The sequence below is a fragment of the Astyanax mexicanus genome, chromosome 4 (genome assembly GCF_023375975.1).
Source record: "Astyanax mexicanus isolate ESR-SI-001 chromosome 4, AstMex3_surface, whole genome shotgun sequence".
NCBI lineage: Eukaryota > Metazoa > Chordata > Actinopteri > Characiformes > Acestrorhamphidae > Astyanax > Astyanax mexicanus.
This window is the reverse complement of record NC_064411.1, coordinates 49,675,872-49,690,627: the sequence shown is the minus strand read 5'-3', so window position 1 is coordinate 49,690,627 and position 14,756 is coordinate 49,675,872. Positions and strand designations below refer to the sequence as shown.

Sequence of the window (14,756 nt, the reverse complement as noted above, 5' to 3'; positions counted from 1 at the left end):
GGTTTTATGTTTTTTGGATACAATCTGGGTTAGCACCCGAACATCCCTTTCAGACAGCTTCCTCTTACAGTGTCCACAGTTAATCCTGTTGGATGTGGTTGGTTCTTCTTGGTGGTATGCTGACATTACCCTGGATACCGTGGCTCTTGATACATCACAAAGACTTGCTGTCTTGGTCACAGCAAGACGTGCACCAACAATTTGTCCTCTTTTGAACTCTGGTATGTCACCCATAATGTTGTGTGCATTGCAATATTTTGAGTAAAACTGTGCTCTTATCCTGCTAATTGAACCTTCACACTCTGCTCTTACTGGTGCAATGTGCAAGTAATGAAGATTGAACACCAGGCTGCTCCAATTTAGCCATGAAACCTCCCACACTAAAATGACAGGTGTTTCAGTTTCATTGTCCTACCCCTGTATATGGTCACAATGTGGAACCCATGGAACCCAAATCATCTGATTCACAGGTGGGCTGCCCATACAGGCCAAATATGGGTATGTTATCTGGATAATAACACCCAAACTCCTGCCCAAAGTTCTTCCACTTACTATAGTCCACTTCCATATTATCATATTATATATTCATCTCTATACACAACATAGACACTGAACTCTGATGTCCAGCCATGGTCCTGGTTGATCTGTTGTCATGTCCTGTACATTTCCAGTGGTATCCTGCTCTACTACAGCACCTTCAGCTCAGCAGGAGCTTGGTAATTAGGTGGTAAGCTGGATCAGGTGTGTTGAGAGCAGGGTAATCACTCATGTGCAGGGAAGTAGGTCCTCCAGGACTAAGGTTTGGAACCACTGGCACAAAAGAAAGAACATGCACTGTATTATTAAAGAGACAGTGCTGTCAGAAGAACTGAGAACCAGGTTAGGCTCCGTTCTCTCCTGGAAATCTGATCACAAGTGGTCAGAACGATATTTAGCCATTTACAGCTGGCTGCATTGTCTCTAGTGGCCACTTAGGATCGGATGTCCTGCCTGCATGAAGGGTAACATCCACAACTGCTGCCCTGGTCTCTACAGTCACTGCATTTGCTGTCTGAAAAAAAAAAACGGCCACACTTACAGCTTATTTAGTCCCTGTAGAAGAAGTGTCGCCAAAGGAGTAGAACATTCTGGAAGAGATGAATATGAATCTGTAGGTACCATGATTTCCAGTTGTGTGTAAACTGATCATGAAGTGTTACATCAGATGGTCGCTTGGGAACTCCCACACTTGTATAGGCTGTGAGGTATTATCTTGTGAGTGATGTAAAACACTGAGCTGTGTGCCCAATGCAAGGTGATCAAGTTCTCTGCACAAAATCACTCTTAAATAAAAAAGATCTCACAAGCTCTTTGCTTACCAGTTTCTGTCCCTTTTAGAATGAGCCATTTAGGGGCTCTGTCACTTTTATGCAAATGAGCTGTCCCTGACTACGCCATGTTTATGATTCGTGTTTACCACATGTTAGTGTTAGCCCTGGCTGGATTACTGACAAGCGCCCAGGAGCCCTTAGAGTCATCCCATTTTGCGATGCCTATCAACATTTATGATACAAAATATATTTGTATTCCCGAGAGCCCTCCATTTTAAGGGTCCTCTGACTATTAAGGGACTTTGACCCCAGGGCCTCTTGGGGGCCCTAGCCATGCTTTTGGGGGCCCTCGCCATGCTTCTGAGCCCTAGCCATGCTTTTGGGCCCCTTATAAAAATCGATGAGGCATTGTGGCACTGCTCTGACTTCGACTTCTGGCTATTAGGGGTCTTAGGAAAGAGAGGGGCCTATTTTTAGAGGGCCCTGGTTATGAGAGGGGGCCCTAGAGAAGAGCAGGGCATACCATTAGAGGGCCCTTGATCATAAAAGTCATTTACCAGGGGGGCCTGTGCATTTACCGGGGGCCCAGACTATCCTTAATTAGTACTTGGTGTTAGCTTGTGCTAAATGACAAAAAAAATCAAACAAGTTTATGTTTATGCTTAACTGTGATAGTAGCACAAAATTCTTTAATTATTTGAAAGTGTTACATCTCCCTCATCTGCTGTCTTAACAGAGACAGTAGGTACAGATCCCTCCCTCGGAAGAAGTCTGCTGGCTAATCCTGCTGTGTACAGTCCGTGGTTCTCAACCAGCAGACCACAATGGCGTTTCTTCAGCTGATAGAAGCAAATTACTCCTGACACCAAACACTTTGCTGATTCACAGAAAACAGTTGAATGAATTTTTTTGGTGTTTGTAGGGGCAGTCGAGACTCAAGTGGAAATACAAAAGCATGCAAAAAGTGAGTTTTGCGTAGTACTGTATATCCCTTTTAAATTGTGCTTATCTAATTTGGATTGGAGAACTGTTTTGTATGTAAGAACTCAAATTTTCCCCTGTTTTCACATATGTATGTATATAGCCATGTCTATTTGTGCATCATTTCTAAAAATTAAAACAAACAAGAAAAAATTGGGCGGAATTGGTGACCCGAAAATGACTGGAAAATGACTAGAATGTAAATAGAATATCAATATAATCCATTGCGTACCTAGCCTACTACACAAACAAATACCACTGCATATATTACTTTTATACTTACATTTGAACTGCACAGCGAATTCAAGAGTTATTCGAGGCTAATCTTTGACTGGAAGGGTAAACAAGAGCATGCTGCTTGGGATATCACTCACTGAAGCAGGTGTGTGTGTGTGTGTGTGTGTGTGTGTGCATGTCACCTAGTCCTCATTCCACCCAACGTAAAGATGCAAATGAGTGCCCCCTCAAATGTAAATGAATGTAAATTGAGGATGGTGTTGGATGGAGGTGCATGCTTGCGGCGAATCATTAGAAACAGATAAAGGAAGGTGTTAAATCTGAGGGTCCAGCCTGCAGGGAGCAGAGAGAACTCCAGGGCTTTCTCAGTCTTCATGGTTTGTGATATTTTTCCAGAAATTCGATGGGGTTTTTTATGTGTATTGAGGATTTTGCAGTGTTGTGGAAATGCTGGTGAAATGAACAGCAGGGGCTTTAAAATGAGACGCGCTCCTGTTTTGTCTGATGAGAAAATGCATCAAAGCAAGCGCTTGACATTTTAATTTTAATGGTGTGTGACTTTATTACGAGATTAAGTTGCATCTGTTCAGAATTAGGCGACATCTTGTTTTTCCATCCATTAGATTAAAGACAATGCCAATTATCCATTGATTTAATTCTGCACTGTTTGTAAAAATGTAAATAGATTTAAGTTGTTTTATGGACTGTATGAATTATTGAATTATTTCTGCTAACAATATTATATTTTAGTCTTCCATAGTTCTATTACTGTGCTTTTTGTTTGTAGTATTTCCTCTTCTCTTGGTCCTTTCTGTTCCTGTCTTTGTGTTTTTGCTCGTCTACCCTAGTCTGCTTGAGTTCATAGCCATGTTCTCTGCAGCACTTGGCTCTGTTTTGTTCCCCACCTTATCATTAGTGTTTCCAACTGTGTGTCTCATTTGTGATCCTGCTCCTCGTTATCTTCTCCAGGTGTTTCTTGTCTGTCTGTGTATATATATACCCCATGTTTTCCTTTGTTCTCTGTTGTGCTTTTCGAGCCACAGTTCTGCTTTATTTGTTCCTGTCGAGTTATTGTTTTTTTTTTACTTCTTTTTTTTTGTTTCTTTGACTTCTTTGATTTGTTAGTCCTTGCTGTTGTTTATAGTCATTGTTTTGCTTCTTTGTTTGATTTGGATATGGCTACAAATAAAACCAACACGCACTTGGATCTTGCCTCTGATGTGTTACAGCTGTAGACTGAATTTACTGAGCAGGTTATTTTTAAGGGTGTAGGAGCTCTATCGTGCTATTTGCTATCTTACACCCCGTCAACAGCCTAATTTCTCGCCTTGCACCCTCCTTGGTAAAGTAACATCAGATTTTAGGAATAAATCTACATCTACTGATGTTTGGTGGACTCTAAGTGAGGTGTGTTCAGGTAAATTTCTAGGGTGTTGCTTTTTTTATACAGGTAAATACAGGTGTGCCACCCCCCGCTCGTTAAACACACACACACATGGACACGCTGCAAACGCGACTTTTAACTCAACAATAAGCGGAATAAGAATAAAATAACATAACTGTTTCCTTAAATGAGCTACTAGTACCCTCTGCCGAGACACACAAAAGCTCCAGGCTGTTAAGATACCAACGTGCCAAAGTCAGAACTCACCTGGATCTTAAAGGAAAGAGACAGGCAAGAGACACAATGATTGGTTTATTTTACATTACGCCCAAAACACACCCATGATTAATTAAGAGAGTTAACACATGCCTTTTGCCGTACAAGGCGTATTTTTTGCCCTGAATCAAGCTGTGCTATAGATCGCTAAAATAATACAAATAATGCAGATTAAATTTACAATAATCAAGTAAAAATACAATACTCTGCTGTTTTTAGCAGTTATTTCAAGTCCCATAAGACCAGGCTTCAGTTTCTTTGAGATGGAGAGAGCAAATATTCAAAACTGATGGTTAAGCTACAGTTTCTTATATAAAACATAGTTGAATTTACTGATAAAAACTTGTATATAGCTCATAAATAGTTTGTAGCGTTTGGCTCAATAATGCACAAGGATAGATACCTGATTCTTTGGCTTGTTTTAGCTACTGTGTCACAATGCCATTGACTATCCACCTGCTCACTACGTGTCCAGCCAGCTGATTGGCTCTTTTTGTTGAAGGCTAAGGTTGTATTTGTAAACAGACACCATGTTGAGAGCTCCAGTTGAGATTTCAACCAGTGTTTTGGTAATGTCTTTTATTACAGTAAAAAAAAAATACCATAACATGAAAAAAAATGAGTAATGGGATTAAAATGTAACTTAATATTAAGTTCCATCAGTTTCTGTCAATAATGTAGTTTTCTTATATATATATATATATATATATATATATATATATATATATATATATATTTTTTTTTTTTTTTTTTTTTTTTTGCCACATGTGTTGACATTGCTACAGTTTTACTACACACATCTTGAGACACACACTCACAAACACTCACAGTCTCCTGTCAACTTCTACTCATATAGCCAGAATACCAGAGGGCCTGTGTGTGTGTGTGTGTGTGTGTGTGTGCGTGTGTGTGCATGTGTGTGTGTGTGCATATGTGTGTATGTGTGTGTGTGTGTATATATGTGTGTGTGTGTGTAAGGCACAGTGAGAAAGGAAAAGAGGGGGGCTATTGTGTTTGGCACTATTTTTAGGATGAGAACAGATTTCAAAGTAGCTTCAGCAAATTCTCCCTCCCAAACCCCCAAAACTGACACAATCCCAGCCCGTGCGAATGCCTGTGCGTGTGTGTGTAGTGTGTGTGTGTGTAGTGTGTGTGTCGGATGTTTGCAGAGCCTCTCCTCAGACTCCAGTGCACAGCAGAATTATTTTGGGGTAAAATCTGACTCACAGGGGTTTATGATGACAAATGTAACCTAATTTCGTTAATCTTTCACACAACAGAGCTGTTTGGAGGCATGCACTGATTATCTAACTGTACCCATTCTGTTGGTTTAATCATGGGTTTATCCTGCTTACATTACCCACAAATCTTAACCCTGAAGGAAAATGTGCGTGATGTTGTGGGTTTGTCACTGAGGACAGTGTTCTGACTGTAGGAAAATATTTCAGAAATTCAGGGCTGCAGTCAGTTCGGCTGCTTATAGTAGCTTATAGCTTATAGTATACATAATATGTTATAACATGTATAGTGTTGCCTTCACTTGTGTTTTCAGATACAGGGGTTGGACGATAAAACTGAAACACCTGGTTTTAGACCATAATAATTTATTGTGGTGACGGACAGTTCTGGTGGAAACAGGAGAGTTGAGGTGCACATTGAATTCTGCTGTGATTTGATCAGCCGTGGTTTTATTATGTTCTTTGGATACAATCCGGGGTAGCACCCGAACATCCCTTTCAGACAGCTTCCTCTTACAGCGTCCACAGTTAATCCTGTTGGATGTGGTTGGTCCTTCTTGGTGGTATGCTGACGTTACCCTGGATACCGTGGCTCTTCATATATCACAAAGACTTGCTGTCTTGGTCACAGATGCTCCAGCAAGACGTGCACCAACAATTTGTCCTCTTTTGAACTCTGGTATGTCACCCATAATGTTGTGTGCATTGCAATATTTTGAGCAGAACTGTTCTCTTACCCTGCTAATTGAACCTTCACACTCTGCTCTTACTGGTGTAATAATGTGCAATTAATGAAGATTGGCCAACAGGCTGCACCAATTTAGCCATGAAGCCTCCCACACTAAAATGACAGGTGTTTCAGTTTCATTGTCCAACCCCTGTATATTTCTATTGTAAATTACAAATGTCTGTTTTAACCCTTGTGTGGTGTTCATATTTTTGTTACTCGTTTACTTTGTTACTTGTATTTAATTCAGCAAAATTAAGCAATTTTACATTAAAATGCTTTACACATGCTTGCTTCACCTAAATTGCAAGCAATATGAACAGCTAACATGGTTAATATTTGCCCTTTACCTTTATTATGTTACATTTCTTTCAAAAAGTGCTACTTTTTTTATTAGTTTTTTTTTATAAAATGTAAAAGAAAATGAATTTAACTAAAGATATGAGTAGAAAATTTGTTTAGTTTCAAATTTACAATGAAGCAATGTTTATTAGCCCTTGGCCAAACATACTGTATGTAATATAAATGTGTGTGTGTGGGGGGGTGTACAGTGTGTGTTTATCGAAAAAGTGTTTTGATATATGTTTTACACAAAAAATGAGCCAATGCCAATGAGTTTGAGTTAGAAAAAATATATTTTTTTTATCATTTGATGAAAAATGAAAACGGGTCCCACAGACCCGAACACCACACAAGGGTTAAAGAACAATTAGTGTCATAATGTATTTATTTGTGCCAAAATCTACAAAACATTGAAGTTGAATTACTATTTTTATCATACAGTCGAATTTAGTAATCTTTTTCCACAGTAAATTATATAATTGTCCATTTTGATTGCCTTTACCATACTGTAAACTTTACAAGACTTTACAACTTTACAAGACTTTACAAATGATTGAGGCTGTTTTAGGTGCTTTTACACCATTTTTTATCCAAATATTATGGGATGTTGTTATCCAAGGTTGTCTGTATGCCACAATGTCTGTTTGTTTTACGGCCCAAACCGACCAAGCAGAAAATCGATGTGTGTCTATAAGTGTCTGCTTTATCGATGGCAAAGTGAAGACTCAACAGGAGTGCTCTCTCTCTCTCTCTCTCTCTTTCTCATTGTCTCTCTTTTTCTCTTGTTCTCTCTCTCTCTCTCTCACTTCTCTGTTTAGTATCCTAAATTACAGTAGAGGAATGAAGAAGAATGGAGGGATGGAGAAATGTTGAATAATGAATTTTGAATAATGGGTGTCTAGACGGCGTGGCATGGTGGCATTCACTGCCTCAGATAGCTAATTTATCTTTGACTGTGCTCAGTGCTTACGCTCAGGCTGGAAAGCATTCATCAGTGAGTTATAGCAGGAGCTCCTTTTTTCCGATGGCCTCTGGGCCTGTGTTTGCATATTTTACAATTAAATATCACAAGCTTCCTCAAACAAAAGCTGCAGTCACTTCTGCTGCAAAGTGCCCGACGGTTAATCCTATGATTCTGGGCGAGTCTAACAAGCCCTCAAGCGATACATAGATAATAATAGAATAATATAGTTTGCTGATATGATTAGTTTATGTAGAATTCCTGTTGATTTATTGTTATCAGGCAAAGTATTATAAAAGGTTTGGTTTTAGATGTGGAACTAACTCGATTTATCATGTTAAACAGGCTAAAGATTCCCTACTTTAGGGGAAATACTCAAATAAATTTCTGTGTTTTGCATAAATTGCTGGGTTTCCGTTCCATTACAAAATTGCGTCAGGAAATAAATGTGAAATGTGAAAAAGCTGTGCATCCATTCAAAACACAAAGAGTAATGAATGAATTAGGAGCAACATTGAAACAAGAAGAATACCGTTTTATGGCTGGGTTTTATGGTTTGCAGTTCAGAGATGTTGGGCAACCCAACTCAAGCTCAAGTAGCATAAGTTTGGGAGTGCAAATGTACCAGAAAGTTCTTTAAGAGCAGAGCACAGTCAGTCTTCAGATGAGCTTCAGGTTCATCATTTCAGAATATTTAAAGCAGCAATTGAACAGCTGTGTGTCATGATCAGACGGCAGAGCTGTAGGTCTGTATAGTCATTTTTTTAGTAAAAGAAATAAAGAAATGTATGGCTTGATGCATAATTTCTCTGTGTTTGGTGCCTAGTAATTTCTCAGGTAAACATATGTAGATAAAAAAAACTTTCCGAACAGTCCTAAAATAAGTGGAAAAACAACTGAATTAAGTTGTCAATCTTTATTAAAAGTCTCTTGATAATCTACTGAAAGTCCAGATGCTGCTACATCACTGATATATTGATGGTGAATATTGAAGTTACTGAGAGTCTAATTAATGCCTATTTCTTTTAAAAATGACTCAAAATAAAGTGTTACCAAAATGTTTTGCATGTTCAAAATTAGCAACATTAGCATTTGCATGGTGAATGGAAGTAACCTTAAGCATTAATGTAATGTGTAATGGGACATGCACAGATGTGTAATGAATACGGATGTTCAAAACCAATCAATCAGTAAACAACAGCCAGAGGGAAACCACATACCATAGATGGGAAACAGTCTAGGGGTCATACAGGAGATTGCAAAATCGAAGGGCAGGCAAAAATCAGAGTCGGTAAACAAAAACAAGGTCATAACGAGAGGCAAAAAACAGACAAGAAATAACGCTTTGTAATATGTGGAAACCAGACAGTACTCAGCAAGGTGTGTGTGTGTGGAATAAGGGTGTACTTATAGTGAGGTGAACAGGTGAAATCAATACTCCGGTGATTGGCTTTCTGATTGTGGCATGTGCAGTGTCAGGTGATTGAGTTAGGGGGTTATGTCAGTGTGTGGTGCATTCTGGGTATTGTAGTCTGGAGGCTGATGATCACAGGTAGAGCTGAGTGTGGGAGTGACAGGAGTGCTTTCAGCACCAGGCATAACACCATATATTGGCTAGGAATTCTACTGTGCCTAATTAGTCAATATATTAGATGGACATACAGCATATAGAATAGTATTAATATAGAATATACAGTCAACTTAATTTTTGGTTAAATTTTTGATACACATATGAAACACTCACTTGCCATATATTCTTTACTTTATCTCACACAGTGCTGTGCTGTTCCTCTTGGGAAATTGAAGATGAGGGAAGGTATGAGGGAGTCTCAGTGAGAAGCTGTTAATTGGTGTTTGTGACGGTGTTAAGGAATGTGTAATGTTGCTATTTTTGGTTATTTTAGCAGAATAGTGTGAAATGTTGCATTGACTCACGCAGGTCCATTATAAACAATACTGTGCATCTCAGATTCACCAATTCACATGAAAATAAAAGTAGAATCCATTCCTAACATCAACATCAAGATCTTAATCTTAAAAAATAAAGGTTATAGAATAGAATAAATATTTTTGTTTCCGTAAATAAGGTTTGTTATAAAAGATATATAGGTGGGGGTCAGAGTCGTCCAGCAGGCTTAGCGCTGCCACAATGATCAGGAAATCGCTGATTCGAATCCTGTTCATGTAGCTTGCCATTGGCTACCAGAGACCTGAGAGAGCACAATTGGGTGAGTAGATGGCACTCTCTCCCCACATCACTCTAAAGGGTGATTCCCGCAGCACAATGCGTCTGTGAGCTGATGTATCAGAACCGAGCGCGCTGGCTTCACATGTATCGGAGGAGGCTTGTGCTAGTCTTCACCCTCCTGGTGTTGGGGCATTACTGAGTGGGTTGGATAATTAGCCATAAAAATTGGGGAAAAAAAATATTTAAAAAGAGATATAGGTATAAAGAACCTAAAGATAAAGATAAGTAAGTACAGTGGGTTCCCTGTGCCCAAAGATTCAGGGTAGACAAAAAAATATAAAAAAAGATGGGTAGATGAATGGATGGATGGTTCTTTGTAAAACCAAACATCATTCTTTATGATATTTCTCTAAAAGCACTTTTATTTTTTTATTATTATTATCATTATAAGTGCTGGTCAGTACCTCTACAGAGCATTGTGTAGAACAGTACTATCTGTCTGTATTGATCAGTGAAGGGCTTTCTCCTAGGTTTTTGGAGTGAACATTACTGTAAGAATTTGATTGCATTCAGAGATAAGAGTCTTTGTCACAAAGCCCCCAAGGTGTACTTTTCCCGTCGTTATGATAGCAATGATACATTGACACTCCCTAAATCTATAGATCACCTATAGATTACTAAAATAGGGCCCATGGGGTCAGTTTCCTAAATGGATTAAGTTAGTTGTAGACTATATTTTACTTTTTACTTTTCTTTTCAATGGAAATAGAAATAGAAAATCTCTTTTTAAAATGCAAAGCTGCCCCAAAGTACAGTATAGGTAGTCCAATCAAGCCAAGATAAACTCTCATTAGCTAGTTATCCAGGCCTTGATGTAAATTTGATGGTTTCTTCAGGAACGCAGAACTGGTCCAGTGCTGTTTAAAATGTGGGCTGATAAGTCGCCTCCTGGGAGGAAAGCTGGAGAGGCCTTTTCCCTTCCGCAGCCCCAGTAAGTGACCCCACTGAGGGTTTAATGTACTGACACGAGTAGATGTGACTGAGCAACCCTGCGAGACCCAGCGAGGGCCGCAGAGAGCGCGGGATTTGGCAATTACAGGGAGCACTCTGACTTGGCTGGAATCCCCACATGAGTCTGTGAGTGTGATGGAACTGTGCCCAGTGACTCAACCTTTAAGTGTGTGCCAAAGCCCACAAACAGCAGCTATATCATTCATTAGCTCTCACTCCACACAAATCCAAATAAGCAGATTAGATGGGCTCTGATACGCACACCCGCTCCGTTAATGCGTTATCTAGCTTGTTTAAAGAAATCCCCCCTTTGTTTCCAATTAGCTCGTTTCACTGTCTGCCTGTTGTGAAAACCTTGGTAAAGATTTCATAAGGGTGATGAAGGATGCACGATTTCTACAGTATTGATGCTTTTTGCTGTAAGGATTGATTTCTTGTCTACAAAATGTGCTTTAAATCAAACTTTTTAACTGCTTTTCATGTATTTTTTATTCTCCCTGTCAATCGAGTGCTATTCAACTCCCAAGACTTGGATCAGTGTGTAGAGCAAAATCAATAGTATTGAATTATCTCTTACAAAGTTCTTACGGATTGGATCTGGATTAACTGGATCCCTCTGCAGGAATGTCTCCTAAATCTAAAATCCAAATCATAACAGATGGAGTTTAGAAAAACACCGCTAAAAGTTTGCAAGGAGGACCACCCCTGAAGCACTCCTTGTATCTCCTTGTAAGCTTTAGTGACAGTTCTACAATGTTGGGAGTTATGTTAATGCTACGTCCTCCTTCAGTCCTGTTTTTTGGTCCTGTTTGATGGTTGCCCAAGCCATTGGCTCCATCCCTACCATCAGTGTTGGGCAAGATCTGTGAGGGTCCCAATGTTACAAGGCCTTTTAACCTTTTAAAAGTTTGTGTAAAAGATTTAGGAAAAGTTCTACTAGGAGACTCAAAGGCTCTAATGTTACCTGTAGCCTGCAACTGTCTCTAAAGCCCTATAATTACACTAGAAACAACAAGGAAAGACTAGAAACATCTAGAAACGTGAGGTTTTGAAAATAGTAAATTCAGGTGTATTTAAGGTTTACAACAATAAAGGTATACCCAAGCATTCTATCTAAAGATGGGTGTAATGTAATTAAAATTTACACTCTTAAACATAACCTTCCTTTAAAATATTTTGAACCATTTAGAATCATATTCAGTTCAGCATGGAAGATTCATAAAAATGAGCTGATGTTCCCATACATATGTGTCAAAAACTAAATGGAATTTAATTGAAGATTAACCAACTAAAAGCACTGTATGTTTTCAGAAGTCAATTAATGTTTTCTCGCTGTTTACTAGATCTCTAGTCTCTTTGTGCATTTAAAAAACGTATGGCTCTACAACTGAAAAAAAAACAAAGTGGCTCAAACTAAAAAACAACACTATTCCTAACCAGCAACAATGTTTGTGCTAAAATGAAAATAACTGAAAATAAATGTGGATGTTGTTCTATTCCTTTCTCAGAAATAGGTCAAAATAAGGTTTAACAACAATAATCAACAATTGTATCAACAATTTGTTACCTCAAAACCTAGCCAATGCTAACATAGCTAAAGCTAACATCGCTAATTGGCTGCCATGACATTTTTCTCTCTTATGTGCATGTAAGAATTTGGGAGGCAGAGCATCTGAAGGACCATGATAAAGGGTGGTTTATTGTTTTGCTGTTTTGGTGTTGAGTTGTAATATCAATAGTCACCCTTCAGAATCGTATACATCACCGTTAATTAAAGAGTGAGCCTTTTCAGGCATGGCTTTATCAAACAAAAACACTCCTTCCAAAAGGTTCACAATCGTTTCATCTCAACTGAACCTACTGAGAACACAGCACGACAGTGCAAACTCCAGATAAGTTGATTTAAGACTGGTGATTGGGCACAGTCTAAAACATGCAGGCTTCTATTGCCAATTTTTCAATCCAGGTACCCCCAACCGTAGGTAGCATATGGCGCAGCTGGGTGTCAAACCTGAGTCACAGCGGTACGTGACTCACTTCTGCCACGGAAGCAATACTCCTTCAGCATTAACACTGAAATACATTTTAATACCTTAAACCGTAATTCAGTGAATCTGCTTAGCGGGTCTTGTGCCAAGGCATCCATCCACCGCTGCACCGTAGGGAATTGCTCATAGCATGCTGCAAAGTGAAGTGATTCACAGTGAAGGGGTGGAGGGGTTCATACTGGTTCTATTTGATTTGTCCAGTCATGTAGGACTGCAGAGGGAGCCTGAGGCGAATATCACTTCTCGGGAAAGGACATTCGCTTTGCCGCAACTTTTAATTCCTCTTGCACCGGCTTGATATACAGCATTTATAAATCTGGGGTACTTCGCTTCTCTGTTGCAATTTAGCTCCCAGCTGCTCACTTCATTTCAGATTAGGGCCAGCCATTCAGACGCTCAGTAGAACTCCAAGTCCTGGGCGAATGTAGTGCGAGGAATAAAAATTCGCTGATGGTTTTGCAGAGTCTCCCGTTCTGTTTGTCTTATGATGGACTAACTGCCTTCGCGATAGCATCGGCGTGATGCCGAGATAAGCTCAGGACGGTTGGATTCAAGTGGCATTAGGCATTAGGCACAGGCGAGCTGACTGCTGAGGCGAGTTCTGCGATCCTTTTATACCTGGAATTAACGTTACGCAAGAAGCAGAGAAGCTGATAAGCGGCAGTATGTGTAATTCATCAATAGGCCTGTTCCATCCGCTTAGCCACACAATCGCTTTGGTAAGAGATGTGCGGCGCATAAACAGTGTATTAGCGTAGGACAATGGCTCTTTTAGCTCCCATCTCTTTCCAGATTCAATGTCATCTGCTGTTCTGCTGGCACGACAAATATCTCCGCCTTTTATGTAATCAGAAGGTCGCACGCCATCTAGCAGCTTTAATTTATTCAAAGTGAAATGACATGCTCGGTCTGTGCAGGCAGGCAGGCGCGAATGCTCTCTGGCTCTCTCGCACTCTCGCACAGAGGCTTCTTCCTGCAGGCATTTCAGAGACAGTTTACAGGCGCATCCTCTTGTCTCCTTGCATTATTCCATAGGTTTGATGTATCAGTATGTCCAGCGAGGTAAGTCACGGGCATATGGTACACGCTGCCCGCAAAGCACTCAACCGTTTCTGCGGTTTGCACGACTAAACAGCAACACGGCTTCGTCCTTGATGTTGATACAAATCCCTTTAGTCAACAGCTCTTCAGCCACAGTGTGGAGCACTTCAATGCTAATGCACATATCATGCAGTTTTCCATGGAATAACATGTAGAGTGCACAGCTGTTCTAATTACACACCTCCCCCTCGTTCCATCTCTCGCCCTCCATGGTTCCCACCCCCCATGCTGTTCCTCTCCATCTCTGTCACTCCGTACTCTAACTCTTTCTCTCTCTTTCTCTCTTTGTCTTTTTCTTTCTGAAGGTGTGTGGAAGACTGATCCCTCCTGAGTGAGGCGGTGGGGGTGCTCATGGCTACCGCACAAGGGCTGGGCTGGCTGGGCTTAGGCCTGGCTCTGCTGGCCCTCAGCGTGGTGTGCCAGAGCTGCCCGCCACGGTGCGAATGTGTGGCTCAGCTGCGCTCCGTGTCCTGCCAGCGCAAGCGCCTGTCCGGAGTGCCAGAGGGCATCCCCACAGAGACGCGGCTGCTGGACCTCAGTAGGAACCGGCTGCGCTGGGTGGCTCCGGGAGATCTGGCGCCGTACCCGCGGCTGGAGGAAGTGGACCTGAGCGAGAATCTCATCTCCACGCTGGAACCCAACGCCTTCGCCAGTCTCCAGGCCCTGCGCACGCTGCGTCTCAGGGGAAACCAGCTGAAGCTGGTGCCCATGGGCGCCTTCGCTCGCCTGTCGAACCTCACCACCCTGGACCTGAGCGAGAACAAGATTGTCATCCTGCTGGACTACACCTTTCAGGACCTGCGCAGCCTCAAACACTTGGAGGTCAGGACAACTCACCTTGAATTGTCGAAAGAAAGATCCTTGTAACGATGAAAGAAAATATCTTGTTCGAAGAAAGGGGAAAAGTTTGTATCTAGGTGATTCTCTAAGACGGGCCCATTTTGGATCATAT

General features: G+C 40.7%; 1 protein-coding gene across 1 annotated transcript in view; it reads left to right on the top strand.

Annotated features, from left to right (window-relative positions):
- LOC103029869 (leucine-rich repeat and immunoglobulin-like domain-containing nogo receptor-interacting protein 3) overlaps positions 1-14,756 on the top strand; it is an 85,507-nt gene that overhangs the window by 55,014 nt on the left and 15,737 nt on the right. Inside the window, exon 2 of the mRNA XM_022678867.2 lies at positions 14,110-14,626. Coding sequence (XP_022534588.2) covers positions 14,156-14,626 — 471 coding nt within the window. The 5' untranslated portion in view covers positions 14,110-14,155. The remainder of the gene's footprint in view (positions 1-14,109; positions 14,627-14,756) is intronic.